Below are 22,762 nucleotides of genomic sequence, written 5' to 3' on the forward strand. Positions count from 1 at the left end.
TTTATTTGATGAGATAGGCTATATGAAGGCTATGCATTCAGCAACGTTTCTATCCACATATAAACCTTTAATAATTCACATGTTTTGCATCAAAATCAAATAAATCATATAATAGCAGGCCCTATAGAAGCAAAAGAAGAAAAATTATGAATGTACACGGTTGTTTGAAAAATATTTCACTATTGTGGAGTTCACATTATTCCTCCATACATTTAAGTGCAAAAATAAATGCAGGTACGTATCGTTTCAAATATATTGTTTATAGTAGAGGAACTAGTGGGTCTGTTCCCCAGCAAGTATAGATGAACAAGAACCAACAATCTGAGGAGAATGTCTACACTTAGGCCTATGCCTTGTCCTTTAAACAAAATATCAAAAGGTAATTGCTGTGAATGAAAACCCAGGACACATCACAGGAGTTGGGGAGAGGCTGTGATTAGATCTGGTGGGGGAAGAAACAAGGTGTGGGGAATTGGACTGAGGGTGGGGGTAGAGAAACACAGAGGTACTGATCAAATAGTTAATTTGACTGGCTTAGGGGATAGACAATGTTGTATATTGGCCCACTACAAGGTGACATACTAACAGATAGCCAATCTGCTAGTGAAAAAGGACTCATTGAAATAGTCTGCAGAAAATAATAACAATAATAACATCAAACAACTGGAACTTAGATGAGGGAGAATAGCATTTGGACAAGAAATAAGTCAGTTATTAAACTACAGCCAATTATAACATTTATCAGAAGTCTTTTATACCCTGAAAATGTTCATAGTTTGAGAACAGTGAGGACACAATTAAGATAAATACATGCTTTCAGCACATATTCTATGTTCTTCTTTATGACTGAGTAATTAAAAGTTGCCCATATGTGTATCTCATTACATGGTCCTAGCAGTTGTGGTAATTGATTTAACACTAGGCTACTGTGATAATGTAGCAGATGAAAAGCATGAGATGGTTAAAAAACATGCTATATATAGGTTACAATTATACGCTTTCAAGTTGAATGTAACAACGCGATTTCTTGGTGGAATTGGATTCACTCGATTTAGGCCTAAGATGACGTTATTTGGGGGCCAGATCGACATTTAGAAATCACCCCTCAAGCTTCATCAAAATAAATCATCCATTACACTATTTACAATTATTCACCCAAGTTTTATTTACTTTTGGAGTAATGATGGGACTTGAGATTCCTTGCATTGTCAGTCGCTTGCTGCACCCTCCATCAATGCAATGAATTTAAAACAAAACACCGAGCAGCCATTCCGGAACAAAATTTAAGGCCCCGTTTTCTACTCGGAGGCACTTTTTATTCCCACAGTACTTCCTGTGCGTCATCGTAGGCAGAGTGGCAAAGGTGAAAGATGTCTTATTGACACTGAAGAATAACATTAGGAATCGGGACTGGTGGACTGTATCGTTCGACGTATCAATTTAGTTCAGCTAAAATGCTATAATCTGTAGTCGAGAGGCCAAGAGTCCAGTAGCGATGCACTAGAATGAGTCAAATCTATCCACGTTCACTGCCTGTTTTAGCTGCCTCGGCGGTTATCATTTGGCTAGCTAGCTAATCTTGCTAAGTAAGTTAGCGTAACAGTTAGTTCCCCGTCGACAAAGGGACAAAAGTTTAACTTGAATGTGAAACTGCTTGCAGAAACATCGAGAAGTTAATTTTAACAATGGTTTAATGTTATTTTTAAATTATATCATTTAAAGTTTGCGAAAGGACGAGGTCTTCGATAAGAACAGGTAGCTAGCTAGTTAGCCAGCTTGCTAATTTCTTGGCAACCCAACAGCAGCCGGTATATTTTCATGTGAGCTCCGGGGTTTGTGCTGATATTTTAATGGGAGGCGGGCTGCGTCGCGGCGAGGCTTGTGGGCGATTGCTGCGAAGACGACGGAGGTGCCGACTTGCGGGTGGGCCTGAATGGAGTCGCTGGCCGGGTACGTTTACAAGGCAGCTAGCGAGGGCCGAGTCCTGACACTGGCCGCCCTACTGCTTAACCACTCAACCGCCGAAACTCATTATTTGCTAAGCTATGTTACCCAGCACGCCGGTCAGCGTTCAACTCCCCTCATCATCGCCGCTCGTAATGGGCACGCCAAAGTTGTGAGGCTACTTCTCGATCACTACCGAGTGGAGACCGAACAGACGGGTACCGTAAGATTCGACGGGTGAGTTTTGTGTCATTGCCCTGCTGCACACGTTATTATTTTAAATAACGTTAGTTTTTTGTTTTTTCTGTACTAACTGAATTTCTGAATTGAATAGGTATTTGCATAGCCGTAGAAGCGATGGAATTTGCCTTCACAAGACGCAAATTTGCTGAAGGGCTCACTTTGGAATGCAGTTAATGGCCTGCTGTTTTCATAGCGTTATCTGATTGGATAAAGCTGTGATACTGATTAGCCTGCATTTTTAAGCATGGAATTTGTAAGTGAAGGCAAAACAACACATCAAGGTGGCTTCGTCGCAAGTTGGGACGTACATTGCTTTATTTTCTTCATGATGGGATATATTAATTGTGTGTATATTCAATTTCCTGACAATTTCCACGTTCCTCCCTGCCTCCTGCAGGTATGTGATTGACGGAGCCACTGCCCTGTGGTGTGCGGCGGGGGCGGGGCACTTCGAGGTGGTCCGCCTCCTGGTGCTGCACAGCGCCAACGTGAACCACACCACGGTCACCAACTCCACCCCCCTGCGGGCCGCCTGCTTCGACGGCCGCCTGGACATCGTGCGCTACCTGGTGGAGAACCGCGCCGACATCGGCATCGCCAACAAGTACGACAACACCTGCCTGATGATCGCCGCCTACAAGGGCCACGGCGACGTGGTGCGCTTCCTGCTGGAGCGGGGGGCCGACCCCAACGCCCGGGCCCACTGCGGGGCCACGGCCCTCCACTTCGCCGCGGAGGCCGGCCACCTGGACATCGTGAAGGAGCTGGTGCGCGGCCGGGCCTCCATGGCGGTCAACGGGAACGGCATGACGCCGCTGAAGGTGGCGGCGGAGAGCTGCAAGGCGGACGTGGTGGAGCTGCTCCTGGCCCACGCCGACTGCGACCCGGCCAGCCGCGTGGAGGCCCTGGAGCTGCTGGGCGCCTCCTTCGCCAACGACCGCGAGAACTACGACATTCTCAAGACCTACCACTACCTGTACCTGGCCATGCTGGAGCGGCACCGCGACCCCGCCCACGTCATCGCCAAGGAGGTGCTGGCGCCCGTGGAGGCGTACGGCGGGCGGTCGGAGTGCCGCACGCCGGCGGACCTGGAGGCCATCCGGCAGGACCGCGACGCGCTGCACATGGAGGGCCTCATCGTGCGCGAGCGCGTCCTGGGCTCCGACAACATCGACGTGTCGCACCCCATCATCTACCGCGGCGCCGTCTACGCCGACAACATGGAGTTCGACCGCTGCATCCGGCTGTGGCTGCACGCCCTGCGGCTGCGCCAGCGCGGCAACCGCAACACCCACAAGGACCTGCTGCGCTTCGCCCAGGTGTTCTCGCAGATGGTGCACCTGAACGAGCCGGTGCGGGCGCGCGACGTGGAGCAGGTGCTGCGCTGCAGCGTGCTGGAGATCGAGCGCAGCACCGCCCGCGTGGGCACCGCCCCCGAGCCCGACCTGCACTCGGCCACCGACAACTACGAGAGCAACCTCTTCACCTTCCTCTACCTGGTGTGCATCAGCACCAAGACGCAGTGCGGCGAGGAGGAGCGCGCCCGCATCAACAAGCAGATCTACGACCTGATCCAGCTGGACCCGCGCTCCCGCGAGGGAGCCTCGCTGCTGCACCTGGCCATCAGCTCCAGCACGCCCGTGGACGACTTCCACACCAACGACGTGTGCAGCTTCCCCAACGCGCAGGTCACCAAGCTGCTGCTGGACTGCGGCGCCCGCGTCAACGCCGTGGACCACGAGGGCAACTCCCCGCTGCACGTCATCGTGCAGTACAACCGGCCCATCAGCGACTTCCTCACGCTGCACGCCATCATCATCAGCCTGGTGGAGGCGGGCGCGCACACCGACATGACCAACAAGCAGAACAAGACGCCGCTGGACAAGAGCACCACGGGCGTGTCGGAGATCCTGCTGAAGACGCAGATGAAGATGAGCCTGAAGTGCCTGGCGGCGCGGGCCGTCCGGCACCACCACATCACCTACCGCAACCAGATCCCCAAAACCCTGGAGGAGTTTGTGGAGCTCCACTGACCACACGCAAACCAAACTGCTTTTTTTAAGAACACCTTTTTTCAATGAATTTGAATGGTGCTGGGGAGGGGCGGGGGAGGGGCGGGGCGATGACGTTTGCGTACGTCCTGAATGGTTTGAGAACGGGTTTCGAAGCGGGTCGTGGTGAAGCGATTATTTCATTTTATTTTTTATTTTTTTCCTATTGTAAATTTAAGTGCAAGTACCAGCACTTTGCGGATGGCGTGCGCTTCTCGGCGCTGGCTCACTTCGGTGTGTTCATCTGAGAGGGAGCGGAGAAGAGGGGAGTTTTGTACTGACTGTATCGTTTTCACCGTTGCAGTGCATCCCAAAGAAATCTCAGTAACAGCTTTAACTCTTGAACGATTGTAACCCAGGCTGAGAAACTGGCACCGGCAGGAAAACTTTCTGTTCCTGGGCAGAGCGTATGGGCCCAAGACTTCTAGCCTCAGCTGTTTTCTATACATATTTAGATACACACCTGCTTATGTTCACATTTGTGTCAATGACAAATTAAGAAACTCGGTGGAATGAGATGTTTTCAGCAGGCCCTGTTTGTGTGTGTGTGAGAGTGTGTGTGTGTCTGTGTGTGTGAGAGCTTGGCTGACCGCCCATTTTGTTGGAATGCAGATAGTCCAGTTTATCAGGGAGGGTCAGCACGTCATTCAGAAGGTACTCTAATCTCATGAATACAGTATTGTGTTCACCGTCATTCTGATTTGTACACATTTCCTATGAACACAGTTGACTTCTGAAGACTGAGAAATATTTTTTTTGTCTTAAGTTTGAGTTTAAAGCTGTGATTCTGTTGCCATAAAGACGTTTCTCTTAAAAGTGTTGGATTGTTTTTGAGCATATTGAGAACACTGAAAACCAGAGTGCTTTAAGGGTCGTAAAATAGTTTTAGGTTCGAAAGGGCATTGCTGAAACCAGCCAACATTTGAGACTGAGGTGGTTTTAGATTAAAGCTGGATTACACTTTATTCTTACAATAGGAATTATTTCGCATAATTACAGATATTTTTAAGATGTTTATTTAAAACAAAGTTTAAGAATATATTTTCATGAAATGCAAAAAAGTAAATCTGTGCAGGAGGCCAAGGCTTTATTCTTTTCTGGTGTGTACACGATGGTGAAATGTGCCTGTTATTCTGGCATTGGAAGATGTTTTCCCTTTAATCTTTTACCATGCATGTGAGCTGTATGAGGAAGGAGGAACGAAGTGCTAGAACTTTCCGGAACCTGCTTGCCCCCCCCTCCCCCCGCTTGATGCCCCTCCGTGGGTGGCCTTATTTGGGATGGCTGTCACCGCCCGCGGGGACCGTTTCGTCTTCCGTCATCCGTCATTTCCTCGCCGAGCAGACAGGAGTCTGACCTGCAGATTTGTTGCAGTCGTCAAGACGTGAATGTAGGGTCTTTGTCGAGGCGGTCTCCTCCGTTAACTCTCCCCCGTGTACTCAACTCTTGTCTGGGTTTTTATGTTCTGTTATGTTTTTTTTTTAAATGAACGATCAGATTAAAAGGTGGAAAATGAACGTCTCCTCCGCGTCTCTTGATTTACGCTTTTCAGACGCTCTGTGGCCGACAGCTGGGCCCAGGCTCCGCTGCGGCAGCTGGGCCGCACTGGAGAACGGGCACGTTTCACTGACCGGTCTGGATGAAATGTTTATTGAATTACGGCCATTGTTTTGCGTTCTGGGAAAAGACGAGGCTGCGTCTCGGCCCTTTTCATACCGACGTCCGCCGTTTCCAGCGTCACGGCTACGGCTAGCCCATCCTGTCCCTGCGTTTACTTTCTCGTGCGCTCCGTGCCTCCCGATCAAAACCATCCCCATCCTCATCTCCTCCTTCACGCGTGTGTGAGAACGGCAAACACACAGATGATAATTTATAGTGTGTGTGAATGTGGCTTCAGCCAGGACGTGGCACACGCTGAAAGATGGGGCCCTGCTATCATACGGCACTGCATGCACTTTAGGCCCACAGCACAGTCACTCAAACCAGATGCTGTCTGCATCGAGTTAGAGGCAGGGCGTTTGCACGTCCTCCCCACGGGTCATAGTGGCGTTTCTGGAGTACTGACAAAATGGCACAATAACCGTACCACAGTTTTAATTTGAGCAATGGATTTTGCACTCTTAAACGCTCAGTAACTAGAGACCTGGAACAATTTTATTCAGAATCATTAACATATTTACATTTCTTGTTTGACAGATAAATAATAGAAGTGTGATATTTGGATTCCTTTTTTTTTTTTTGACTGCAATTGTTTTAGACTGCGCAAGACAAAGGACACATTTTCACTTTTAAATTACTTCCAACTTCATCTCGACGGTCCCGTGGAACCCCCGGAGTGAGTCCGTCTTTAGCACACACAGACTGAACAGAGCTGAGAGAACTGTACAATGTGCATACCCTTTCACCAAGGCTATTTGTTGAGATGCAAAGCATGTCAGGACAGAAAGTGTCAGAAAAGAAACTAGTTTTGCATTGTCGCTATAGTTACAGGGTAATGCCACAATCCTTGTGGGAGTACATCACAATGATATCCGTTAGTTATGTAAAAAAAAGGTACCTGGCTATTTACAACATTCAAGTTTGTCTTTATAAAACATAGAAAAGTGCATCAATATTAAGTATTTGATCTATAAAATATAAAAAAAAACATTGAAATTTAAGGTCTCTGGAGGAATCCATAAAACAAGTTGAAGCGCTTTCTCACAAATGCAGAAGTAAGCTTGCAGATCACGACTATATCCAGATGCCAGTATCCCTGGGAGGCGACAACGGAAACCCTTCCTCATCAGTTCCTTTGGTGGCATCCTGTGTGCTGAAGCAGTTGTGGCCACTGTTGTCACCCCTCTGCTCATCGCTGTAGGAGGACCCTGAGGCGTCCAGTCCGTTGCCTGATGTCAGTCCTTTGCTGCAAATCTCACGCAGTCACTGAAATGGAGTCGGCTACCGGTATCAGTGCATCCGCTTTGTGTCTGACAAACTGTTTACACCGTGGCAGAAAGTGTTCTTGGGCATATTTCTGGTACATGTTGGGGTAAGTGCAGATACTTTAATAAAGTTTATCTTGTATTTTCTTGTTAATGGGGAACAACATAAGCAAACGATTGAGTAGTTTAGTTTGCATTCTGGATGAGGCTGACTGCATCAGGAAGGGGATTTTGGGAATACAGTATTTTTGGATTCTACCACCACCATCTCTGAAGTGGGATTGAAGCACTGGGACGGTGAGGGGTCGGGGGACTCTGATTGGTCCTGAGGTGGTGGTGAGTAGCCGGGCGTCACAGTGCAAAGGCGGAGTGTGGTTGCGATTGGCTGAGTCCTTGTTTGACGGGCGGGTACACCAGTGCGTGGAACGCTCCTCTCGTGTGGGAGCCTGCGGCAGGCCCTGGCGGGGACGGTCCCTGAGTGCTGTGCCAGCGCGCGTCTCGGCCGGTGCTCGCCGTTACCGCTCCTCCGCCACCTTCCCGTTGGCCTCCTGCTCCGCCTCCTCCCGCCGCTTCTGCCTCTGGAAGAACCCCAGCTGGGGGCGGGGAGAGGGGACAGGGGGGTGAAACGACAGCACGGGGAGGTCAGAGGGCAAAGGGCTGCAGGCTCAGGGAGGAGACGGCGTCAGACCGGGGGCTGTGTGCTGAAGCTGCACTGTGACTGCCAGTCCAGCAGGGGGCAGACTTATGAAGCAGCCTGTGATTTTCAGTCCAGCATGCTGATAGACTGACAGGTGAAATTAGCTGCTAAAAGTGTACCTATCTGGTCTTTGAAACCCAAACTTTTATGTCAACGAAGGGTCCAAATAAAGAGCAAAAGGCAGCGAGCTAAACCTTCGCCATGTTAAAATTGGTAGGGCCGGAAATACAATATGAAAGCATATTTTCAGTAGCCATAATTTGATAGCATAGACCACTGCAGAACATGATGGAGAAACCTGAACGATAGTGCTGTAGCATAATGCATAGAGAAGCCCACAGCTGGAATACATAAACTCTATCACAATACAAGGTTAAGAAAGCAAAGAGAAAAGCAAAGACCGACAGAGGCATCAGGGCGACAGAGAACATGCGTCACAGGCAGCTCGGCAGGGAATAATATTTACGGTAAGGAGAGCGGCATGAACATCCCGGAGAGGCCAGGCTTACCTTCCACAGAGCCAGGCTGAGCAGGGCCAGCAGGAGCAGCCCTCCCAGGGTGCTCCCGATGATAATCCAGATGGGAATCCTGTGGTCTCCCTCCTTCCTAATCTCCAGGATTATCTGGGGAAATCAAACGCACAGCGCAGGACGTTGGACTCGGACTGCGGCCATCTGGCCCTGCTTGGCCGCAGTGGTCATCTACTGTGTCTGCATGTCAAGTGCTGCTCAACAGAAACGCCATTTTGTCCTCTGCTTTTAAATACTTTGCATACAGGTTTAAAAAGGAGTGCACCGGAGAAGTGTTTGCTTTGGGATTTATGGGAACTGGTGAATGTGAGCTTGCATCTGGTCAGAAACTAAATGAGGCCAAGAATGTAATGACGTAGAACATTTTATGCTTTGGAGAAAGGAAAAAATCTTTCTCACTGACATTTGACGCATCCTAAATTGGAGCTTTCACAGCTTTGCTGAAATTCCATACTGCCCATGATGCATTTTACATCTGCAGAGCGTTTATTTTCCAGAGCTGTGCTCTCTCTGGTTTTCTGCCAAAAAGAGTATAGCAGGGACGGGCTGTCCCTGGACCATCGCGTCTGAATCTCAATCAGTGCTGTACAACTCCCTGCCAGCAGGTGGCAGCATAGCCCCGTGTATCTGACTGAATATCCCCATATTCCACTGGTCCTCTTGCTCTACTGCACTGCCTGAATACCAGACATTTTGGTGCAAGTTAGTGCTGCTTGTTGACACGAGTGGTCCTGCCAGACCCTTCAGACAGTTCTGAGGGTTGGTAAAGGACGGCCAAGAGGGAGGTATATATATTTTTAGGGGGTTTTTTTTAGTCAGTTGCTCCATTACTTACATGTCTCTCTGGCTTCTCCTCAATCAGAAACATAGGGCTGGAGCGGTCAAGCTCTATTGATGCTGTTGTCAGCAGATCCAGGGTCTTGAACTTCACCTGAGACATAAGGGTTATGAAAAAAGAGTGTAAGAAACTTTACTCAAAGATGCACTAACAATAACTGCAGAAGACAGACCGGTCTAGGGCACGTATGCCAGTGCCGGCACACTGAGGTTTCAGTGATCCCAGGGTGGGGCTGCCAATCACTGACTCGACTGAACCAACGCAAAGCACAAATGACACCGATCGCATATTGTAGCTCTGCTTGGTTGTATGGAGCCTTGTCCTCCTGTGACTGTACTGATCACTCACAGCATACAGGGTCTGGAGGTGGAGCGACCCTATGATCCGCACGGTGATCTCCCTGTGGGCTGCCAGGTTGATGCTGCACAGGATGGGGATGGTGCCTGTGTTAGACGGGTTCTGCAGCATGGAGGATAGAAAACATTAGTGCTGCCAGCCCTGTCTGTCTGAGGGAAATGACAAGTACAACATCCATAGTGACTCAAATGGAAGAATAATCACTCGATCGATTACGAGTGTATACACACAGACAATATTACAGTACATGTTTATTTGTGGGCCGTGAGGCAGTAGGGCAAGGCTTTACCAGCTGGGGCAGGTGAGACAGGTCCTCTGGGGTCTCCCGGAACTGGGCGGCGGGTTTGGGGGGGACACAGCGAGACCCGTCTGTCTGATAAGCAGAGACCTGGTCAGAATGCACCCGCACAGTGACGCAGCACTGACACTGAGCACCAGTATTATCGAACAATGAAATCACTCTCAGGCTCAGAAACACAGCCTACTGCCAAAAAACAACTGAAGTAATTTGATCTCGCAGTGCTAATGGGAGTTCAGTCAGTTGGAGGCACAGGATGCCACGTTGGGAGCAGTACTGCAATGGCATTGTGTTGCTGTGAGAGTTCACTGGAGGACAGAGAATAAGTGGTTCTTTCAGGGATATTAGAATGCACTGTGGGCAGTCAGTGTGTTTCTGTTAATCCCCCTGGCAGTTACTGTCTTTTGTTGTTAATTTGTTTTATTAACATTTAATTTGTTGTCAATGTATTGCCAAAAACGGTCTTTGGCATGTGGTGCTCACTCACCTGATCAATGTAGAAATCTGTTATCTGCAGAAGCTGGTTCCCAGTCTTTGTCACTTGAGGGATTGCAATTTTCAGCTGCAAGTTTCTCACAGGGAAATAGCCCAGGTTATGGATCTGCAACACCAAACAGGAAGATAAACGTAGTTATGAATAATTCATAATTCCATTAATAATTCCTTGTAAACTGCATGAGCTAAAATGTGAAAGTACCACAGTAAAAACCAGTATATAATACAGTACTATACTGTACTCAGCAGTACTATATCACAGATTCTCTATATTAACCAGATGGTCAACTTCTGCGTCCCTTCTGTCCTTTCCACTTCCCTTTTCTTGGAGTTATGCAGGGCAATGTTTTAGTTTATGATTATTCATGAAGACACATGTCCAAGGACAAAATATCCACTGCAGTATTCTCAATATCCACTGCAGATATTCCTGACCCCCTTTATGAATATTCATATAATGCATCAAAATCTGTTTGTTTTAACTTCACTCATGAAATGTCTGTATTGTCAATATTAAGCATATGGCTCAATGAATATCATTCAATTCAATTTTATTTGTATTGTGCTTTTTAGTACAGACTGTCACGAAGATGCTTCACAGAGGAACAGAAGGCCAAAAAAGGCCAAACACCAGGCCTGAGCCGCTAAATAGCAAGCATATGAGGTAAAACTACCCAGTGTGACCATCAGTGACTGTCCACCTGTCTTTGATGAATGAGGCTGGGCAGTAGGGTTGGGTTACTCTGTGACTGTACCCCTGTCTTTGATGAACATAGCTGGACAGTAGACACACTCACCTGGAAGGTGAAGTTGAAAGGCAGGTCTGTGGTGCCAGGCTTCTCCAGCGAGTGGTCTGCTTTAATCTCATAGCGGGAGGGGCTGGAGTCCCTGTGGACCCATAAAGCAGAGGGGGATGACTCTGTGTACATGTTCTACTTATAAATCTGCATGCCGGCTTCTAACAGGCAGGGCGTATCTTAATCTGCAAGAGGGCTCGCCTTGCCTAAACCACATGATCCCTGCCTTTGATCGAGCGGACAAACCTGGTGAAGAGGAGGTCGGCTTCATATTTCAGCTGATGAGAGAGAGTATTGGAGTTGTCAGCGACCGTCATGTCCTCTCCATCACTGCAGCACACGGACAGATAGTTAAGGTGTGTTAACAGCTCTGGCATTTCCTCAGTGTGGGACATACTGTGCACATGCAGGAGCGATGCCTGCTTGTGTTCATTCATATGAAAATGAAAATGCGCTAATGAAAGCAGCCACCTAAGGCAACAGAAAAAAAAACACTGCTATTAATGTTTCCCTCTGTTTTTCAATTCCTTACTAAGCTCTCATTGTGAATTTGTACATCTGATTGGTTGATCTGTATATAAAATCTTTGGCAATTCTTACGAGGACAAGATCTAGTGAAGGCGAATTGCGGCAGTTTCCAATTTGTAGAAATTACCCTGAAATTGACTGCATGAAATATGACACAATTCTCTGGCAAAAATAATTGAAGTCATCACTAACTGCTGGCTAGGGTGCTGGCACAAAATTACCCAGTTTCAGTTTTTCCAACAAAGTAATTTCCATGCGACAATCCATCACACAACCAAAAATGTTTATTGTTGTAAGTGCTCCAAGATAAATTAACTCAGACATCCCAATGGAACCATAACTACAGGTGTATAATGTGTCTGGTTTATCTTGGGCCTCCTGAGTGAATCGATAGTAATAAACTGTGTTATAATGCTTTATAAGCATGGCTGATGGGGTGGTTTCCGTGTGAATGGACAGCAATAAAATGTGTTATAAGGCTTTATAAGCACAGCTGATGCTGATATAAGCACTGAGGGTGAGGGTGTTCTCACCTGCCACTTTCCATGACGACCTTCACATGATCCAGGAACACTGAGCGACTGAACTCAAACTCCAGGCGGAAAGACACCTGTGACAGGTGAGGAGAGGAGCTCAGATACATAAACATGAACGTAGGCCAACCACACACAATCGGAAATGAAATGTGCTCAACTCCCAGTCCCAGAAAAAATATAATAGTCGAGAAAAACACAGACAGCACTTTGTAGAAAACTCAAACTGATAATTTATTGCATAAATGTGTGATGCAACAACCTTATTCAGTGTGTTAAATGTGCAGAAATACTAGCACGTATGCAGACACACACACACACACACACACACACACACACACTATAGACACCAGTACAGAACAAAGAGTGGGCTTCTGGGACAGCGGAGGCTTGAACAGGAGGATGTAGTCATCCTGTTGACATACTCTATGCAGCTCAGAGCTCTCTTCTTTCTGCCTCCAAAATAAATAATGTGTGAGACAGCAGGCTCAGAGAGAGAGGCCAGGAATCATCGAGTGCCGGGGTCTGTGGGTCACTACCCAGCGCCCCTCCCCTAGTGTGGAGCCAGGCAAACACTCATCACACTCACACCATACCAATAACATCCCCTGTCTCCTCATCAAACACTGGATACTCATCACAAATTCTGCACTCCTCATGCAAACTATCTACTCACCAGTCAGTCTTCTACTCCTCACAGAGCATGTGAGATTGTCACATAGTGTACTCAGCGCACAATCTACATATTTGCCAATCTCAACAATACATTCTCAAAAAATGTGAATGTAAAAAAAGCCTAGTCACTGCAACAGGCACACAACCAAAGTAACTAACAGTCCATTCAGCGAGCAACCGCACAGCAGAACACGTGTGCAGAGGGGAGCAAGCCATAAATATATCCATTTATTAGGATGTATGTGTGTGTGTAGCTATGGAGATGACACATCATGGCCTCATTTGTCAGAGCAGACAGAAACCGGGTTGAATCGAGTGGCGGCATTTCTTCACACACTCATTCCTGTCAGTGATCCCTGATGGCTGCCTGTAAAACAAATAAGAGTCCCTGACGACGCCTCTCTTTCATGTGTCGGTAACCACTCGAGGCTGACCGGGGCGGACATATTGCGCAGGGCCACTGCCTGAACCTAAAACCTCTGTAAGCGAGCAAGCATTAGAGGAATGCCAGTTGTGTGCTCCCCTGACCAAAATGGTGTGCATAGCCACGCAGCATGAGCAAATATGAGGCCCTCTGGGGAGAGAGCACTGCCACAGCTCATTTCCCCGTTCCCTGGTAGCAGCTCGGAAAACATCGCGGCGCTCAATGTGGGCACTGGCTCTGCGTCAGTGTGTGTTCTGGCACAGCCCAGCACAGACAGGGGAAAGAAATATCACCATAGCGATCGGGCAGTTGGAGCGGGTTGCTCCTGCCTCAAATACTTTTCAGTCTTCAATTGGGCAACTGGGATTACAGGGCAGCCATGTGCAACAGGACTGGGTGCGCTGTGAACGATCTTTAGCAGAGCAGTTAAGTTTACAGATATTCACATTACATAAACAGTCATTTTCAGTGGGAGCTTTGTTTTAGTTTGAAGCCTGTGTTTCTTGAAGACATCGCCGAATGAAGCTAAGAGACAGAGGTTAGTAGGCAGGCTGAACCTCACCACAGCGCGACCTTTGAAACCCCTGGGCTGCAGTGTAGCATAACGGTTTAGGGAAACGGTCTCGCTGCTCCAAGAATGTAGGTTTGATTCCCGGGTGGGGTTTTCAGTTGCTTTAGTAAATATCCAGCTGTTTAAAGGGGTTTTATGTTTTTTAAAAAAGCAGCTGTTTAAGTTGCTCTGCATAAAAGCGTCTGCAAAATGGCTGAAAATGATCAGAGTAGTTGAACGTTTTCTTTGCTTGTTCATAAGTTAACAGATTCTTGTGGTTTTTCCATCGAAGCTGCGGCTTCGGGCAGACCGCCGGAGACCGTTCTTCTGGTACGGCATTCATGCTGTAAGGATTTGGCAGCAACGGCAGGAATGCTGTATGGATCTTATCTCGTAACCACACACACACACAATCCCCAGCTTGAGGACTGGAGGATCTGGCTCTCAATCAACCTTAATGGCTCCAATAAATCATTAACTGAGACTGAGTGACCACAGCCCTGGGTGTTTAGCCCTGCCAAGAAAGTGACCCTTCGAGTGGCTTCGACTTACAGTGACCAGCCAATAATGTAATTACTCAGAAGGTGTTGAGACCTGGAGGGAGGGAGACGGGTGTGGATAACATACACAGTGACTGTAAGAGAGGAGTGTGGATAGTTTGAAGGGGGGAGAACAGGGGGTGACCATTATTACCCCAGTGTCACTCGGGGAGGGGAGGGAGAGGAGGACTGCGGAGGTTTCCGGATCGGCACCATGTGTCGGCACAGCTGCGGGTCTGGACCGTGACCTGAACGGTAATCGGGTCCACGTGTTTCCCGCACGCGACTGCAAATCCCGACCCTACCCCCACCTGTCAGACCTCTGTCTTATTTACAGCCATCATACCGATATCCCGTCTCGCCAGCGTCTCCTAGCCCCCTCTGCGGTGGAGCGGGTGTTTACAATAACTGATTCTGCATTGAATTCTACAGTAAACTGCCTTCAGACTGATTGGAAGACAAAGAGCTGATGAAGCCTCAGCGCTCTAAAGGGAAGGAAAGCTTATGTTTCCATCCAGCGGAGCATTAGCCAAACACAGGATGCAGCTCCGCACCCAGGCTGGCCCAACAGGCCAGGCCTCCGAGCAGGAAGCTAACACACGAACACTACGGATGGTGTCAGTGAAACGTGAAAGGCGAACGACCGCCGCCTTTCATCAGAGCTCACATCTCACACATCTGAGGGCCGCTGGAACAATGTATGAAAGGCACAATGGCCGGCAGGGTTTGGAAAGCTGTGCGGATCTGTTCTGTGGAGGAATGCGACCAAGCTCTTCCTGGACATGAAGCAGGGAAAATGGAGGGCTGGGTGGGATGGAGGGGCGCTTTCAGGGGTAAGCCTTGGGCCTTGTTCCCCTGTAGGGGGGTAAGCCTTGGGCCTTGCTCCCCTGTATGGTGGTAAGCCTAGGGCCTTGCTCCCCTGTATGGCAGTAAGCCTTGGGCCTGGTTCCCCTGTACAGGGGTAAGCCTTGGGCCCTGCTCCCTGGGTAAGCCAGAAAGCCTCTCTCTGTGCGGAGTGTAAGGAACAGGGGCCTGAGAAACCCACCTGGACTTGCGCCTTCATAAAGGGCTCGCTGACGTTGCAGAGCCTCTCGTTCCTCTTTCCCTCCTCCCCTCGGCACTCTATCTTGATGTCGGAGTTGTCCTGGCCGGGAGACAGACACTGTGAGCACCGGCGGGTATAAACCAGGGGCCAGAAACCTGACATTTCATTACACATCTAGAGTGAAGCCTGAGAAGACAGATGGAAATGGTGTGAACATTCAGCAGTCAGGTAGTTTTTCATCTTTAAGTACAACGTCAATATAAAACAAGCCATTTGTTTTAACTCCTATATGAAAAATCTTTTTTTCACGTTTGTACAGTAATATTGTGCAAGTTTATAATAATAATCACACTGGACTCAACTACATTTGTATAAAATCCAACTACGACATGGTTGAAATTACCAGCTACCAGCTGTTTCAAAACATAGCTTGAGCTGCTCAAACCATGTTGAGTATGTAGTGGTTTGAACTGGTCAACCAACTACCAGCTGTTTCAAAACCTTGTGCTGTTTTTCCGCAGGGAAATGGCTACTCTGTCACACTGTAGATCCAGGGGCCCCTGCCCGTGCCACACCTTGACTATGAGGCTGGAGAAGTGCAGGTTGCGGCTGTAGGAGATGTTCAGGTGGGCATTGTAGGCGTTCTCCCCGCGGTTCTCCAGACGCGCCTCCACCACCATCCTCCTCCGGGTGGCCTCCAGCACTCGCACCGACTCCTCCTCCGCCACCCTCTGCGGCCGGCAGATCACCCCCCCAGAGCGCAGCGCCTGAGCGCAGAACTGGCTGATGGGGGAGAGAGGACCAATCAGAAACCAGGGTGCTTTCAGCTCACCAATCACAATCATGTGACGAAAGCTTTACTTTCTTGCCATCACAAAAGCCAAACTGTATATGAGCAGAGTTTTGAGATTCATCTCAAGGACTTAAAGAGTTCTTGTTGGCAGGCAAAAATACTTATAAATATACTGTATAAAATCAAAGTCTTATTTCAAAAGTCACGACCATTGAGAATTTAACGGTTATAATCTGTCCAAATACAGTAAGTATCAAATATTTTGCCTGCCAATGAGAACTCCTGAAGTCCTTGTTGGCTGGCAAAATGAGAATCAAGTGTTCCGTCTGTCAACATAGACAACAGGAATTCTTGTTGGCAGGCAACATTCTTGATTCTCAATTGAAGATCATGACCACTAGATTCTCTGTGGTCTTACTGTATGAGGTATGAGGTATGAGTGTCTGCGTGTGTACAGTGTATATACCTGCGGTCCAGGAGGTCAGAACGACTCTGCAGGACCAGGTCAGGAATGCAGTGGTCGTCTTCATCACAGCCGTTCCAGAAAGGTAGCTGGGGAAAGCAGGAGGATGCCGAATGAGGATTACCCTAGCACTCTGTCTCCCCTGTCTCTCTCATTCCACCCTGTTATAGTCCAACAGCCTGTAATAGCACAGGGCAGCTGTGGGGTGGGCACTGTTTCTCACCTCAGACCTCAACGTGGTGGGCCAACCTTCATCCAGTACGGGACCCTCCACCAAATCCCTCATGCCCGCTTCCACATTGAAGATGATGGGCCGACCATTGTCGGTGCTCTCCTTTAGGGGGCAGCAGTGAGACATAAGATTGGTGCGCAACTGTGAAACACATTGCAGCGCAACACAGCAAGACAACCCTACACGATACAAAACAACACTACACGATACAAAACAACGCAACACAACACAGCACATGACAACATACCAAGCCCCGAGCAGAAGAAAATAATTTCCTGTGCTTTGAAAGTCCTCGTTTACCCTCTCTATTTTGGTGAAACTATGTTTCTGAGCCGTGTCCTGTCCTCGTTAATCTCTCGGGCTTCCCGTAAGAGGGCACAGGCCTTGCGCATGTGTTCCAGGCCTGGCCGGGTCGCGGGCGGGCGCAGGCCTGAGGGAGTGTGTGCGTACGCACCATCACGTGGAAGTAGACGTGCTCACACTGCTCCACGGCGGGCAGCAGGCTCAGGTTGCGGGGCTGCTGTCTGTCGCTGTCATCCATCACGGCCCGGGGGAGGTAGCGCCGCTCTTCAATGAAGGAGCTGTACTTCAGGCCTGGAGAGAGGAGAGAGGGAGAGGAGTGAAGGAGAGGAGAGAAGGAGAGAGGAGCGAAGGAGAGGGAGAGGAGAGAGGAGAGAGGGAGAGGAGCGAAGGAGAGGGAGAGGGAGAGGGGGAGAGGGAGAGGAGTGAAGGAGAGGGAGAGGGAGAGGAGAGAGGGAGAGGAGTGAAGGAGAGGGAGAGGGAGAGGAGGAGGAGAGAGGGAGAGGAGCGAAGGAGAGGAGAGAGGGAGAGGGAGAGAAGGAGGGGGGAAAGAGAGAGGAGAGAGGGAGAGGACCAGGGGAGAAAGAAAGGGGAGAGAGGGAGAGGACCAGGGGAGAAAGAGAGGGGAGAGAGGGAGAGGAGTGAAGGAGAGGGAGAGGAGGAGGGGGGAAAGAGAGAGGAGAGAGGGAGAGGGCCAGAGGAGAAAGAGAGAGGAGAGAGGGAGAGGAGCGAAGGAGAGGGAGAGGACCAGGGGAGAAAGAGAGGGGAAAGAGGAAGAGGGCCAGAGGAGAAAGAGAGGGAGAGAGGGAGAGGGCCAGAGGAGAAAGAGAGGGGAGAGAGGGAGAGGACCAGGGGAGAAAGAGAGAGGAGAGAGGGAGAGGAGCGAAGGAGAGGGAGAGGAGGAGGGGGGAAAGAGAGAGGAGAGAGGGAGAGGAGTGAAGGAGAGGGAGAGGAGGAGGGGGGAAAGAGAGAGGAGAGAGGGAGAGGAGCGAAGGAGAGGGAGAGGACCAGGGGAGGAAGAGAGGGGAAAGAGGGAGAGGGCCAGAGGAGAAAGAGAGAGGAGAGAGGGAGAGGAACAGGGGAGAAAGAGAGAGGAGAGAGGGAGAGGACCAAGGGAGAAAGAGAGAGGAGAGAGGAGTGAGGCTACTGTCAGCACAGGCCACTACGCAGCCACCAGTCAGCACTAGGACCTCCTGTCACTTTAGTGAAGAGGAAGACTTCAATGTGCCCATCCACAGAGAACTATGGAATGACAGTGAGGCTAACAGCTCAGTCCATCACTACAACGTAAGTCTTTAATGGAAGACTCCGTACCCAGACAACTTCCCAGGCACGAGCCTGAAATAAAAGAAATGCTGGAGCACTCAGAGCTCAGAGCAAAACACACCGTTTAAAGGACAGGAGAGACTATGTCTATGACATCATCCTCAGAGTAAAAAAAAAACAGATGGTTTGTAGTAGTGGGTTGGGCCTTCTAAGTATTTCTAAGTGATTATCAGTGTTCGAACACAGTAGGGATTTTTGCTGAGAAACAAAGAGAGCCAGCAATGAACGGGTTTCTCTCTGACAAAGAGAAATAGTGAGCATCAGAAACAAAGTTGGGCAGGTTCCAGATAAGGATACACGTCAGCAGAGCGATTCGCATCCCCCTCCAGAACATGCAGGTCACTCACCCCCCCATCTGTTTTTAGTAATGCGTTACTCATGCCTCCCCGCTATAAAAGGCTTGGACCCACTTTAAGGACGGCGGTGACAGGAGGAAGAGGAGGAGGAGAAAGAAGTGGAAATTTACACTGAGCCTGTCAGCTTTTCCGTTCGGGAGAGTCTGGGCAGGCAGCGCTGATCTGTGAGGCTCTGATATGATGTAAAGGGCCATTGGCGAGCTCCCACCAGGTCCTGCTTTGGTGCATCTGTTATGGCCTGAGAGGAACCGGAGCGAGGGAGGCACTGGGGGAGTGCTCACACACTTAAAGTGGGATTTTATCCATCATCCTCACCTCAGGCCTGGATAAGGGGTCCCGGGCCAGGCCTGTCATAAAAAACCGGGGAAGGCCCAAAGGCTTAGCCTATTAGGAGAAAGGTTTTCCGTCATAAAACGCCACGGTTTGTTGCGAACTCACAAGAGAACGTCAGGCGAGGGCTCCGGAGAGACGCGAGAACGGGAATGCGCTATAAATATGTTTACCGCTACATTACGCCTCCCCCGCCTTTCTCCGATGGCTGGTTAAACGCGGAGACGGCATTCCCAGCCCGTAATATTCTCTCCCTGTTTGACACGGTTTCCTGAAGGTGGAGCGAGGTCACTGGGTTAAACCCAAACACGCGAGGCTCCCCTTACGTCACCCCCACCCTCCCGCCGCTGAGAGTGGAATCCAAACACCTCAGAGCCGCCGCGTGAAAACAAGGGGTGACCGCTGAGGTCGTGTGTCAGGCTCCCCCAGCGCCGCGGTAACCGAGCCGGGCCCCGCCGGGCCCCGGGATCCCGGCACCAGGGCATAGATCTCTCCCCCCGCCGCGCTCCTTTACTGCAGCCTGACAGCCTGCGGTGCTCCTGGGCCTTCAGCCCCGAAGAGCAGCCCTCTCTCTGGAGGCTCCCCGCCGTAAAGTTATTGTGTTTGTCACTCATAACGCGAGCGAAGTAATAAATGTGCCGGAGGTGTTCGCCATTAGCTGCAGTGTGGGGCCGAGGCCCAGCTTTTCTGCAATAAGTTATAAATAACAGAAGCCACAGCGTGCGGAGACAAAGTACCACTCGGTGTATGTAACATATACCCACTGTCAGCAGTGAGTTGTTCCTAAGAGGCTGCGTCGAGAGCCAATGCCTGCTTTTCCTCCGTCATCTGTCAAGGTGGTGTAGTATACACAAGAAAATCTCTCCACTCTGAGGCTAAACTATATTTCTCTTTCATTGACGACCCAGGCAGAGTGGAGCAGATCTTACATGCTGAACATTTGCATTATTCCGCTGCAGTCCTGCGTGAGCTCAGCAGACAAATAATGGGGTTAGCCTGAAACTTCAGCTACCCGGAGGCATTCAAGATGGTGCTAGACATTTCGCTGTATTCAGGGAATCAGTCCTTACAGCAGGTGGCGATGTTACGTTTGAGACCCGTTGATAAATCCAAAGACAATACAGCTTCTTCATGGCCACGTTTCTGTGGTTCCACTGTAACTCCTTTTTCCGATTCATCACAAAAAAAGGTTTTCCTTACTGTCACAATTGCTTTAACTTGACGAAGAAATAGGAAGAGATACATTTATTCGCTTGTATACTGTTAATGATTAAAGCACAATACATGTATTCAATGAAAGATTGTGAAAATAACAAAAGTTCATACTCATATATTTCTGAACTCTACCTCCTGAAATATATCATTAGCTGTGTGGTTAAATGCGTAGCCATGTGTTTGTCCATGACGCAACCATGTACATGGATGTCCCAAGAGTAACTGCACTGCACTTATTCTATTTTCGGCAAGTTTTGTGGTTCCAGTTCTAAAAGAAATAATAATCTGCCATCAGTGAGGTCATTGCATGAATTATCTTATTTTAGTAAAACAAATCATTTTTTCGAAGCATTAAGTGAAGAACAGCCAGTTATTTCATGAATGAGTTATGAGTAAGGTATTCCACCTCTGGCACATCAAACCAGTGTCTTTCAAGCTCATTCGCTACCTACGTGACACGTAAGTTTGCGGTCGAATACCAAACTTGAAACCGCTTGCGGTCCACGTGGTTACTGTCCAGACGAAATCTCACGAGGCCTCCGTTTCAGTGTTACGAAAACAGCTAGCGCTCAGGAAAAGTTACTGCACTTTAAATATTGTTTTTAAACTCCAGCCAAATCTGGGAAACTTTGGATGAACTGGGCCGAGCGGACAGTCCTGGGGGATATTAGCTGTGCTGCTGCTGTGGAACTTTGCTCTGAGAAGGCAGGCCCTCGAGAAGCAGGCACACACGCAACCTGAGACTGCAGCACACCATTAATGAACGTGAGATAACATGCAGTTATTAGAGCAACTCCCACTTTGTTTCATTAGCACTAATGAGGTCTGCTGGTCTCACCGGGCTTCCAGGCTTTCACTGCTGTTACTAAATCTCACACACTACTGCTGCTTTTCACTGCTGTTACTAAATCTCACACCCTACTGCTGCTTTCACTGCTGTTACTAAATCTCACACCCTACTGCTGCTTTTCACTGCTGTTACTAAATCTCAAACACTACTGCTGCTTTTCACTGCTGTTACTAAATCTCACACACTACTGCTGCTTTCACTGCAGTTACTAAATCTCAGTCAGGCATCTCCCATCACTACAGACACTCCTTTATTAACAAAGGGTACATCCCAATCTTAGTCAGGCCTGTATGGGGGGAGGAGAGGAGTGGAGGAAAGGAGGAAAGGAGGATACATTTTTTGGAGTATTGGGACGCACCCATGCTGAACTCTGACACTGCAGTATGTCTCCTGACCAGTAGAATGCTAGGCTCACTGTCTGATACCCATGAATGATCAACGCCCGGATAGGAGGGGGGTGACCCTGACACTTACCCACTTCCTGTGAGGCGGGGATGGCGGTTGTGGCGGTAATGTTGAAGCACACGACGGCGGCCATGCAGGTGACATCCCTCCCACCCCTGCGGCAGTCTTTGTTGAAGATGTTGATCTTTCTGGGCTCGAATTTGACGCTGATGCCGATTGTGGATGACACTGCGAGACCTGTGGAAGGCAGACCGGGCAAAGAGAGATGTTAGATAAACATCTCTCTTTCAAATAATTCAAATATCATTGCAAATACCAAATATAATGAATATTACTCTGGAAATGCAGCAGTATTCCTCAATATTCCTCAATGTTTGATATACTACTTGGACAGTCTTGCTTTCTGTGACAGGTTGCTATATGGTGTATGTCTTTAAAGGACACCGTGTGTGTGTGCCTGTGTGTATGTGTGTGTGTAGAAAGACACATTTGTGTAGGGTCAGAGGGAAGTGAGGGATCCCACACCTGAGAAGCACCGCTGAACCTAGGGAGCCAACTGCAAGATCCACCAGACCGTCCTCATTCAAGTCCATCTGCCCATGCACACTGCAGCCAAAATACTGCAGGCTCGGAGAGAGAGATGCCTGCAGCAATCCTCTGAGAGAGAGAGGGAGGGAGAGGGAGTGAGAGAGAGGGAGAGGGGGAGGGAGAGAGAGAGAGGGAGAGGGGGAGGGAGAGAGAGGGGGAGGGAGAGGGGAGAGAGAGAGGTGGGAGGGAGAGAGAGGGAGGGAGAGTGAGAGAGAGGGAGGGAGAGTGAAAGAGAAAGGGAGAAAGAGAGAGGAGAGGGGGAGGGAAAGAGAGGGAGAGGGAGTGAGAGAGGGGGAGGGAGAGAGAGAGAGGGAGAAGGAGAGAGGGGGGGAGGGGAGAGAGAGAGATAGAGAGAGAGGGAGAGAGAGAGGGAGGGAGAGAGAGAGAGGGAGTGAGAGAGGGAGAGGGAGGAAGAGGGGGGGGAGGAAGAGATAGA

At 49.2% G+C, this 22,762-nt stretch overlaps 2 protein-coding genes across 2 annotated transcripts in view; one reads left to right on the top strand and one right to left on the bottom strand.

Annotated features, from left to right (window-relative positions):
* Window positions 1–1,332: 1,332 nt before the first annotated feature.
* On the top strand, window positions 1,333–4,280 carry fem1b (fem-1 homolog b). Its single transcript, XM_061221982.1, has 2 exons — window positions 1,333–2,181; window positions 2,585–4,280. Exons 1-2 carry the CDS (start codon window positions 1,934–1,936, stop codon window positions 4,218–4,220), a joined length of 1,884 nt encoding a protein of 627 aa, XP_061077966.1. The 5' UTR covers window positions 1,333–1,933; the 3' UTR covers window positions 4,221–4,280.
* Window positions 4,281–6,424: 2,144 nt separating this feature from the next.
* The window catches only part of itga11b (integrin, alpha 11b), a 49,211-nt gene continuing 32,873 nt past the window's right edge, over window positions 6,425–22,762 (bottom strand). Inside the window, 17 exon segments of the mRNA XM_061221487.1 lie at window positions 6,425–7,755; window positions 8,369–8,482; window positions 9,225–9,320; window positions 9,576–9,686; window positions 9,874–9,957; window positions 10,370–10,483; window positions 11,175–11,265; window positions 11,421–11,504; window positions 12,236–12,312; window positions 15,469–15,567; window positions 16,044–16,251; window positions 16,728–16,813; window positions 16,948–17,058; window positions 17,411–17,550; window positions 21,808–21,955; window positions 21,957–21,975; window positions 22,264–22,395. Coding sequence (XP_061077471.1) covers window positions 7,678–7,755; window positions 8,369–8,482; window positions 9,225–9,320; window positions 9,576–9,686; window positions 9,874–9,957; window positions 10,370–10,483; window positions 11,175–11,265; window positions 11,421–11,504; window positions 12,236–12,312; window positions 15,469–15,567; window positions 16,044–16,251; window positions 16,728–16,813; window positions 16,948–17,058; window positions 17,411–17,550; window positions 21,808–21,955; window positions 21,957–21,975; window positions 22,264–22,395 — 1,792 coding nt within the window. The 3' untranslated portion in view covers window positions 6,425–7,677.

This window comes from Conger conger, chromosome 15, assembly GCF_963514075.1.
Source record: "Conger conger chromosome 15, fConCon1.1, whole genome shotgun sequence".
Classification (NCBI taxonomy): Eukaryota; Metazoa; Chordata; class Actinopteri; order Anguilliformes; family Congridae; genus Conger; species Conger conger.

What these genes read in the sequence shown, in the direction of transcription:
- fem1b (XM_061221982.1), top strand. Translation starts at nt 1,934, where the DNA reads ATGGAGTCGCTGGCCGGGTACGTTTACAAGGCAGCTAGCGAGGGCCGA. An exon ending in GGTACCGTAAGATTCGACGG is followed by an intron (nt 2,182 to 2,584) that starts GTGAGTTTTGTG and finishes TGCCTCCTGCAG; the next exon opens with GTATGTGATTGACGGAGCCA.